At 52.4% G+C, this 10,186-nt stretch overlaps 1 protein-coding gene across 1 annotated transcript; it reads right to left on the reverse strand.

Annotated features, from left to right (window-relative positions):
- Nucleotides 1-2,026: 2,026 nt before the first annotated feature.
- On the reverse strand, nucleotides 2,027-7,378 carry Ankrd23 (ankyrin repeat domain 23). The gene is made up of 9 exons (XM_032899723.1): nucleotides 7,352-7,378; nucleotides 5,996-6,142; nucleotides 5,667-5,795; nucleotides 4,423-4,548; nucleotides 4,150-4,248; nucleotides 3,959-4,057; nucleotides 3,758-3,856; nucleotides 3,553-3,651; nucleotides 2,027-3,476 (listed from the first exon to the last, which is right to left on the reverse strand). Exons 1-9 carry the CDS (start codon nucleotides 7,376-7,378, stop codon nucleotides 3,381-3,383), a joined length of 921 nt encoding a protein of 306 aa, XP_032755614.1. The 3' UTR covers nucleotides 2,027-3,380.
- Nucleotides 7,379-10,186: the final 2,808 nt, after the last annotated feature.

Genomic DNA, 10,186 nt, shown 5'->3' on the forward strand with positions numbered 1-10,186 from the left:
TTTGGTTTGCACAGATTTTAATCTGTGTTGCTGGAGTCTAGGTCTGAATTGTGCCCCCAGAGTCTGTACTAAAGACTCCTAATCCCTGGGCTGCCCTCTGAGGTAGGGCCTCCTGGGTTCATCTGGGCTTGGGCTCAAAGGGGTGTTGGGCCTCGGCCCCTGCCACGTACTCCCTCTTTATAAGCATCTGGTCTGAAGGACCAAGCAGCCATGGGCTCCCATGTCCATCTCGGCGCGTCCTCTCTGACATATTAACAGTGAGCCGGATTCTCACAGCAGGGCCGTGTACAGAACAAAAGCGGATTTTGCGTTTGGATTTTCAAGCCAAGAGTTTGTGTAGCCCAGGCTGGCCTGGAACTCAGATTCACCTGCCTCTCCCTCCCAAGATAGGGGTCTACAGGCATGCGCTGCCACACCTGACTCATCCTAAAGGTTTTTGTGATTAAATTCATTTTTATCAAACTTTCTTTTGCACTTTTACCATATCAGTCTCAATTGCCTTTCTTCCTAATTGTTTTGCATGTAAGCTTGTGACCCATTTTGAAATAATGTTTCTATAAATAAGACTTGGGTCATAGCTGGGGTGTGTGTGTGTGTGCATGAGAGAGAGAGACAGAGACAGAGACAGAGACAGAGACAGAGACAGAGAGAGAGAGTTGCATGTCTCTGCTTACTGCCAGCAGACACTGGCTCCTCCCAGACCTGAGAGCTTTGGAAGAGTGGTGGTGGTTGCTGCTCTTCACTGCTTTGTTATGGGTGTTAGTTGGTTCTTGTGTTTTTAGGCTCCCTTCTCTCCTGTTTAGCCTGAGGATGTCCGTTTGTTGGAAGGATGTGCCCCTCAGTCGTATTTGTGTGGCTCTGAGTTGTCAACCACTTCACATTAGTTTCTGACCGCTCTTGCTCACTAAAGTTGAACCCACTTGGGTTTTTTTCCCCCCTCTTTTCTCTTAAAATGGGGCACATGCCCTTAGTCCTAGCACTCAGAGGCAGGCAGATCTTTTGAGTTGAAGGCCAGCCTGTTTTACAGAGTGAGTTCCAGAACAAAATCCTGTCTCAAAAAATAAAACCAGAAAGGGGAGGGGGAAGTGTCAGCCTGTGGGCCAAGCCGACCTCAGTGCCTTGCCTCTGCCTCCCTCGTGTTATTACAAGCATGACACCCATGCCTGCCTGCCTGCCTTTTATTCAAGTCTCATGCTGTTCAGCCTAGACTGGAACTCAAAGCAGCCCTGGGTCCACTCAGGTACTGGGGTTGTATAGGAAGGCACTACCACCACACGTGGTGAGGTTGGGGTGGTATGTATTTGCTTACAAAGTTGAGGAGAGTCCTGCTTCCATCTGGCTCCGGTAGGAACTGTGCAGAACTCTTCTTGTGCTTTCTTAGGTTTAAACAATTGTAGTACTGTGGTTTTTGTATCTGTGTGTTCACTAGTATTAGGGAAGAGACAGATTTTTGTTTGTTTTGTATCCTGGGCTATTAAGGTAGGTATTTCTGGCCCACCACCCGCCTAGGATCCCTTACAGTTTGCACAGATTACCATGTCCTCAACCGATACTTGAATCCCATCTTCAGGGCTCCTGACCTAACATCAGGACTTTGTTTAGCAAGGTCTCGATGTACAGCCCTGGCTGGTCTGGAGCTGCCTCATTGATTAGGCTGGCCTTGAACTCGGGACTCAAAGGCAAGACCTCTCAGTACTGGGATTAACATTGTGCACCGCCACATGCAGCAGACAGGATTTTTAAAACTTAGTGATTCTTAGAACGGCTGAAGTTTGAGAAGTGTGGTTTTCTGAACTTGTCCATCAAGGAGCAGAGATCCTGAGCCATGTGCCGGCCCCCGTTCACACATGCAAATGCATGTACACATACACACACACGCACACACACTCTTGATGCCATGTCATGCTGTCCGCTGGGATAGTGATGATCTTAGTCTTTGCAGTTGAGGGTGATGAGGCCATTGCATTGGTTTCTGCTGTGTAGCCCAATATCCTGCCTCCTCCCAGTCCCCACTAGACAACCAGGCTGTGGTGAGTAGTCAGTTTAATGAGAAAACATTGATCTGTATAAAAAGTTGCTTTGTGTGTCAAGTGTCCTCATTTCTGAGGAGTCGTCATATTGAGTAGTCTTGAATGTCTGTTGCCCACGGCACCAGTGTCGCGGTGCACGCTGACTGGCATGAACAGGGCAGGGCCTGCCCCATGGAAAGATACGTGCCCCTAGGGGGGAACACTAGTCAGGTTCTTCACATAGTAACAATGGCCAGAGAGGCCAAAGTTAATCAGAAAATAGCTGCTGCAAAACGGGCGTCAGCTGGGGGCTCCATGCGGGAGGCAGAGCCTCCACCTTTCAGCCCCTCGCTCAGCTGCAGCTTCAGCTCTTTAAGTCAACTTCCTGGCATTTAAGGAGCCAGCCCTGCCAGCAGTGAAGCTGGGAACAGAGCTGGGAGGGAAAGCAGCCATGTGGGAGCCTGTGTGAGGTCCTCTTTACACCACCAGTTGGCACAGGGGGCCGGAGAGGGATGTACACTATTGGCATTGTCCCAAAGCAAGGTACAGGACTTCATGTGCAGGGCCTACAGAGCCTACTCCTGGTGCTTTCTCCAGCACCAGGGGGCATTCAGGGTAAGCTGGAGTTGCGGGCCACCGCCCCAGGAGTTGAGTGGGCCACAAGCAATCCCCAGCACCCGGTGCTCGACCCTCACATGAAGCAAGTGGGACTGCCCAAAGCCTTTAGGTAGTTTCCCTAGGGTAACACTAGTTCCAACTCATCACTCTCTAGCTTCTGAGGCAACCTGGTAGGTACTGACTTCTGTGGGGCCTCAGTCCTGCTGACATGCCCCTCAGCCTGCCAGGACCCTTTCAGAGCTCTGAAGACTAGAGACGGCTAGAACTACTGCACACACTCACTACCAGGGTCGCTACTGATAGGAATGAGGTCCCAGGGGAAACACTGCCCAAAGGTTAGAAGTGCCTGCTCCAGTGCCTGGCACTCAGCCTGTTTCTTTCATCCCTGGATGCAGCTGCTGGCCACATCTGAATGCCTGCTTACAGGAGAACAGGCCAAGACCCGTCTCCTGGCCTAAGGATTGGCAGACCGAGGCCTAGACCTAGCTGAGGGTAGCGCTGGTCTGCTCACTTGTGCCCTGGCCTTAGCCCTCATCTGGATCCCTTTGTTTCTTGCTGCCCTGTGGTCCCTGCTCCAGCCTTGGCAGGGAACAGTGCTCCTCACTGAAATTAAACCCAGGAGGTTTGCTCTACCTCTTGCCTCAGGCCCAAAAGGAAGCAAAGCCAGAGACAAATTGAGACTGGGGTAGGGAACCATTTAGGGGTGGTCTGTGGGTGTGGAATGGTGGCTGAGTGACCCGAAGGTGCCCATCATCAGCACCGGGTGCGGGGATGCCCCACGTGGGCCTGGAGTGCTTCCCGGATACCCCTCTGCCAGTCTCGTGCCAGCTGCACCGGTGTCAGGGAGGCCTGTGAACAAGGGTGCTGGGTCAGTCTCCCTCCCTCGAGGGCCAGGTATACCTCACCTTCCCCTGTTGGCACTCACCCCATTCTTCATGCCTAGCTTGGCTCCATAGAGCAGCAGCAGCTTTGTGGCTTTGTGGTGCCCGTAGCGCACTGCCTCGTGGAGTGCTGTGTCCCCTTCCTGTGGGAGAGCAGGCAGTCACTGCTATGGACCCAATGCAGGAACGTGCGGCTCACACACATGACTTCCACTCTGTCTGAGAGTGCTTGGTCACCAAGTCACCCACCTTGTCCTGTGCGTTGATGTGGGCGCCACACTCAATGAGGTGCTCCAGGCAGTCTGAGTGGCCCATGCGCACTGCCACGTGGAGAGGGGTGCTCCAGATCTAGAGGGTAAGCAAGTGGGGTGCAGTGCTGGATCTGGTCTGTGCCTTCTTGCAGGGTAAGCCCTAACAGGTTACCACCCAGAGCAGGCACCCGCCCCTCACCTTGTCTTGTGCGTTGATCTGAGCTCCCTGGTTAAGCAGCTGCTTGAGAATGTCCAGGTGTCCTCCACGGCAGGCCCAGAACACAGGCGTCCTGTCCAGCTGCAACGCAAGGTATCAAGGTGCTGTGGCTTGCTGGGTTACGGGTCGTTCCACCACATTTACCATGAATGAGGACCACCTTTGAGACTTACCAAATCTCGAGCTTCTATAGCAGCTCCTGCCGCCAGCAGCTTGTTCACTAGCTGTCTGTGGCCCTTCAGACAGGCCCAGTGCAAGGCTGTGTGGTGGAGCTGGGAGCGTAGACAGAAAATTAGGCCAAGAGAGCAGAGCTGTTCCCTAGAGGAACCCACCCCTGCCGCCACACCCTCCATTCCTAGAACAGGTCATCAGAGTCACCCAGGTGAGGACTAAAAAGTGTTCAAGATGGCACAGGTCTCATGAGCTCATTCGCCTACCCTCCCTACCTTGTCATGGGCATTGGGGTCCCCTCCGTCTGCCAGGTACTTGTCAATCAGGGCCTCCTGATTCTCGGCAGCTGCCTTCAGGAACATTTCCAGGCCCACCGGCTCCAGTGGGACCTGGGGCTGAGGCTGGATGAGAACAGGACAGAACTAGGTCCCCAAGCGCAGAGACACCTGCCCCCGGCTATCTCACCAGCCTAGCCCAGCGCACCTGTCCTGTTTGATTCTGGTTGTGGGAGACTCAGAGTGGGAAGTGTTAGGTGCCGATTGTGCCTCTGCCCTAGTGCGCGTGCCGAGGAGTCTTAACCCCACTGCTTCTGGATGTGACCTTCTTGGAAACACGGTCATTACACTTGTAATCAGACGAGGGCAGACCCCTTGCCCTACTCTAGGGGTAAGATGCCCTTATGTCATGGGTGTTGGGTACAGGCAGACACATGGAACATGAGCCAAAGGTACAGGTGGGTGATTTGTCTACAGACCAGGGGCACTGGTGCCAGCAGCCTCAGGAAGCTGAGCAGTGAGTGGATGCTGAAGGGCAGCCCTGCTAAAAACATTACCTAAGCTCCCGAACAAGCTGGAATCACCCGTCTGTGTGGCTAGGTCCCCAGTGGCCAGCCCTTCGTCACAGCTAGCTGCCTGTGATGTTTGATTCTGTTAATTTGACAGGATCTAGAATCCTGTAGGAGACAAGCGCTTGGACACGTCAGGGAGAGAGTATCTGGATTAGGCTAGCTGAGGCGAACCACCCGAAGTGTGAGTGAAACCATTTGGTGGCCTGGGGTCCCAGGCTGAAGAAAAAGGAGAAAGCAAGCTCCAGAAAGCACTGGGGCTGAAGAGGGCCTCGGCAGTTAAGGGCACTTGCTCTTGCAGTAGATCCAGGTTCAATCCCTAGCACCTACATGGTGTGTCACAAATGTCCGTGACAGCAGGACGCTCTCTCTGCTTCCTGCCTGTGGTTTGCTGTGTGACAGCTCCCTCGAGCTCCTGCTCTTGTGTGCCCTCCACATCAGTGAACTATACTCTGAAAGGGTGAGTCCAGATAAGCCCTTAGGTTCACAGGTGTCCTGTCATAAGAAGCCAAGCAGCTTCTACAGTGCTCTGAGGAATGCAGTGGGATCGTCCACATTCCATGCAGCTCCCAATGTGACGGCTGTGCAGCTGCAGCCCCTGCATCCGTTCCTCTCCGGCCCCCAAGACGGGAGGCCATCTGTGCTCCGGGACACCAGCTCTACCCTCTCACTCACCTCAGCCCCAGACTCAGGTTTCCTGGGGGGGACTTTGTGTCTCTGTCGTTTTTTTCTTCGTCTCTGAATCAAGTTTTCCAAGTCTGTCAGGTTGTCCAGGGTCAGTCTGGAACTGTTAAATCTTTCCAGCTAGGGCAGAAGAGGTACCCGAGCCAGACATCAGCCACAGGGGGTAGGGACTCGGGGCAGGCTGCTGACTAAACTATTTTTGCTCTGAGGAAGTACCAGTGGCTTTGGCCGGCTGACAATGGCCATGGGCTCTAGGCCCTCATTGCTCATAGATACCCACACTGCCCCTCTCTCATCAGTCCCATCCCTAGAACACTCACTTTCTTTCTCTTCTCTTCCTCCAACTTTAGTTTCTCCCGGGCCACAGCCTCTTGGGGTCCCAGCGTCCAGCCACTAGGCCAGCCTCCAGTATCAGGAACTCCACGGCCAAACTCCAATGCTTTCCTGCCAACTCTTTCTCCACTTACCTGCAGGACGAGTAGGATAGATTACCGATCGGAACCACTGTAGGGATGCTTTGAAATCAGTGGCAAGGCATTAGGACAGCTGAGGCCTGGCATGCAAAGGCCAGTTGTGAACCTGGAAGTCAGTCTGACTCTTCTGCTGAATGCTTCCTGGTGGGCTGTGCTGTTGGTACACACACACACACACACACACACACACACACACACACACACACATACACACACACACCCCACCTGCAGTTTTCACCAACTGTGGCAATGGCCAAGGCCCAGGGGAAATGACTGGCTGCCCCATCAGCAGATCAGAGAGTTGAGGGAGGTGGGGTCTATTTATACTGCTGGGTTCATGCCAGGCGACACCTTAGCTTCCACCCTGGGCTTCTACCCCCAGATTCCTGAGGGGTTATGCCACACTGCCACCTGACCCGAGCTTAAAGAAGAGAGGCTCCTGGGTCAAATTCCAAATCCCTGCTTTCAGCCCTTGGGTCTTAAGAGAAATTATGTTTCTGCCTCTGTTAAATGGGCTCAGAGACCATCCCCCTGCAGCCTACCCATTCCCTTAGCAGACACCCGGGGAGCTGGAGAACACAGGGGGTGCAGATGCTGAGAGAAAAGAGAGAGACAGGTGTGAGTCACTTTCACAACCTCAAGCCTCTCGGACCCAGCTTTGCCGTCTACTTCCCCGAGGGAGCCAGCGGGGCCACCGTACCACAGTGAGGCATGTGTACCTCATGCCTCCATTCCCAGCGTCACCAACATCACACAGCCGCACTGCCAATGGCTGTTTCTCTTACTTCCCCAGGGAACCCAACAGCACCCCTAACATGGCCAGACCCTCTGGAAAGTTCAATCCGGACTACCCTGTTGCTTGACCTAAAGGAACTGTATGTACAGCTCTACCCATGGCTTCCAGGGTACTTACCATTTCCTTTCCACCGTCCAGAGCGAGCGTTAGAGTGCTAACCTAGCATGTGTGAGGCCCCAAGATGGGGCCCCAGAACCACATTCACCAAGCTAAACAAAGACTCGATAACTCGTTTTCCCGTCATCCATGACCCAGCTTCTTCCTATCTGTCCTTCCTCTCCTGACACCCGTCATTTGAGACCTGACCCTCGGCTCCCAGAAAGATTTCGTTGCTCTGGCCATGGTCAGGGTCCCTGCGCCTTATACAGATTTCTCGGCAGTCACCCGCCCTCCACTCACATCCTTACCAACTGCTGAATGCTGATGAAGTCCATGGTCCCCCCCTTGCTCTCCACGAGCACCCGGGACCAAGTGAGCTCAGCTCTTTTATGGGAGAGAGCTCTCTTGGGGGTAGGGAGCGACAAAACCTGTGCCCAGGCCAGATGACTCTGGGGCTCTGTCACACTAACCAAAATACAGGTCTGGGAATGTGGCCCGCTGGGGGCGGGAAAAGGAGCTGTTTGGAGCCGCTGAGTCGGCAGTCTCCTCAGACACCCACTACCCTGCACCTGCCACACCCCACATCTAACAGGGAGCCATTTTACCACCACATGGGCTGGGATGCCTGGGCCAGACCCAAGGGAAACTTTTTTAAGATTTATTTATTTAATGTATATGAGTGTACTGTAGCTGTCTTCAGACACACCAGAAGAGGGCATCGGATCTCTTTACAGATGGTTGTGAGCCACCATGTGATTGCTGGGAATTGAACTCAGGACCCTTTTTTTTTTTTTTTTTTTTTTTTTTTTTTTTTTTTTTGGAGCTGGGGACCGAACCCAGGGCCTTGCGCTTGCTAGGCAAGTGCTCTACCACTGAGCTAAATCCCCAACCCCAACTCAGGACCTCTGGAAGAGCAGTTAGAGCTCCTAACCACTGAGCCATCTCTCCAGCCCCGGGAAACATCACTTACTCTTCAGTTTAGAGCCCACTGGTGAGGAGCCCAGGCTTGCAGTATAAATCTGGCTGCCTGAGATGCTGCAAGGACCCAGGGCTGGTGCTGTCACCCCAGCACAAAGCTGGCAGCCTACAGAGGACCTCAGGAGGGACAACAGAAGAGGCTGACCTAATGCCTGGGGAATTCTCCTGGGCTACATGATGAAACGAGGCTTCATACCATTTCCCAGCTGGCTAGTCTCAAGGCTGCCCTTCCCCCCCAGACTCGTCCCTCAGCAGGCTGATAGCCAGCATGGTGTTTTTGCCCAGTCTGTCACCAGCCCTCACAGGTCCACATCAGACACTCTTCATGGAACATGCTCTTCCTTCAACGGGGCGCGGGGACTGAGACCTGCTCTGGGTCGTGCTCTGTCTGTGTCAATACCAGTGACAGCCAGCCACGGAGCAAACTGGTCTTAGCCAACAAAATCAAATACTTAATTCTCCAGAAACCTGGAATGCTTTTCACTCTGCTGTGCCCCGAATTCCAGCTTGACCTTTGAGAGGAAAGCGGATACCCAGTAAACAAGATTCTCACACAGGCAACATCAACAGAGATGACCGTGTGAGCTCAAGACTTATATGTAGCTGAAAGGGCCAGAGACCGTGGAGGGTCAGCAGAGTGCTTTTTAAAGCTGCCCCGGAATGCTTTCTTTGCAAAAACAACCTTGGTGATGAGGGAAACAGTTACTCCTGAGAAGGCAGATAAGAATGTCGGAGTAGCTCTCCTTCCACTGTCCTACATTTGAAGCAGCCGAGTTTGGTTGCTTGTGACTGCTATTCCAATACTCGGGTGGGCAGAAGTGGTGCATGCCTTTGATTGGAGCACTCTGGAGACAGAGGCAGGAGCATTGCTGGGAATTTGAGGCCAGCCTGGTCTATATGGTCAGTTCCGAAAAAAAAAAAAAAAAAAAAAAACAAACCCAGGGCTACTACACAGAGAGAGCCTGTCACAAACAAGCAAACATCTTACGCTCAGGCCAAGGAAAGAGGATCTGGGGTTCAAAGTTCTTCTGAGCCAGCCAGGCGTGGTGGTGTAAGCCTTTAAACCCAGCACTGCAGAGGCAGGGGCAGGTGGGTCTGAGTTTGAGGTCTACAAAGTGAGTTCCAGGACAGCCAAGGCTACACAGAGAAACCCTGTCTGGAAAACAACAAAAAACAAAAAGTTCAGCTAGGCCACTCTGTATCCAATTTTTTTTATTTTAGGAAAATTCTAGTTTGTTCCATACGAAGCTAACTGTTATTGTCTCTAAATTAACAAGATAATAATTCTTAATTTTTAAAATAAATCTAAAGACCTGCGTGATTATTGCTGCCTCAGTGGCCTGGGGGGAAAACATGTCTTCCCAACCTTTCCTCTTGTGCCTCACAGCACGATATTTGAAGAGTGTCACTCTGAATAGCTTGGCACTCTTCCCACATTGCCGCCAGCATTGGTATAGGTGACACCTGACCCTTATACCAGGGAGCAAGTCAGTTTGTGTCTTCTCTCAGTAGGTCGGTCGTTCCTCTCCTTAGCCCCCTGAACCCATCTCTGCACGCACGCGCACACACACAGTCTCACACCGTTGCTCAGACCAGCCTCTAACTGGTAACACTGCCTAAGCTCCCGAGTGCTGGGATTACATCAGCCGCAAGGCCTGGTGCTCTTTTTTTTAAATATACAGCATAGTTCAGTGAGTCTCTCAGTCAGTGCTGGGGGATCCAGGGCTTTGGGCTCTCCTGCAGAGTTTGTAAATGAGTGTCTGTAAGCAGACACCTTTGTATCAAAGATGGATCTGCCTAGGTTGCTACGGAGAGGTCAATGATTAGCTGGACACAGTTAAACAGGGATTGCTAAACTGCCATCAACAGCGTGTGTGCCAGTTTCCATGACCAGAAGCCAGCCTGCTCAAGGCAAGCCATGGCGTGACAGAGAATTTTAATATACATTAGACAATATGTACGTTATGTTTCTATATGTACAGACAATGCCCAGAGGGAATTGCTGGGAATTGAAACCAGGACCTCCCGACGAGCAGTCAGTGCTCTTAACCATTGAGCCATCTCTCCAGCCCAGCAAAAACATTTGGAATGGGCATAGTTGGGAGGTCAGAGACAGGTGTGCAGCCTCACCAGTAATCAACGCAAGACAAACAGGAGAGCAGTTA

Source organism: Rattus rattus, chromosome 4 (genome assembly GCF_011064425.1).
Source record: "Rattus rattus isolate New Zealand chromosome 4, Rrattus_CSIRO_v1, whole genome shotgun sequence".
NCBI classification, from domain to species: Eukaryota; Metazoa; Chordata; class Mammalia; order Rodentia; family Muridae; genus Rattus; species Rattus rattus.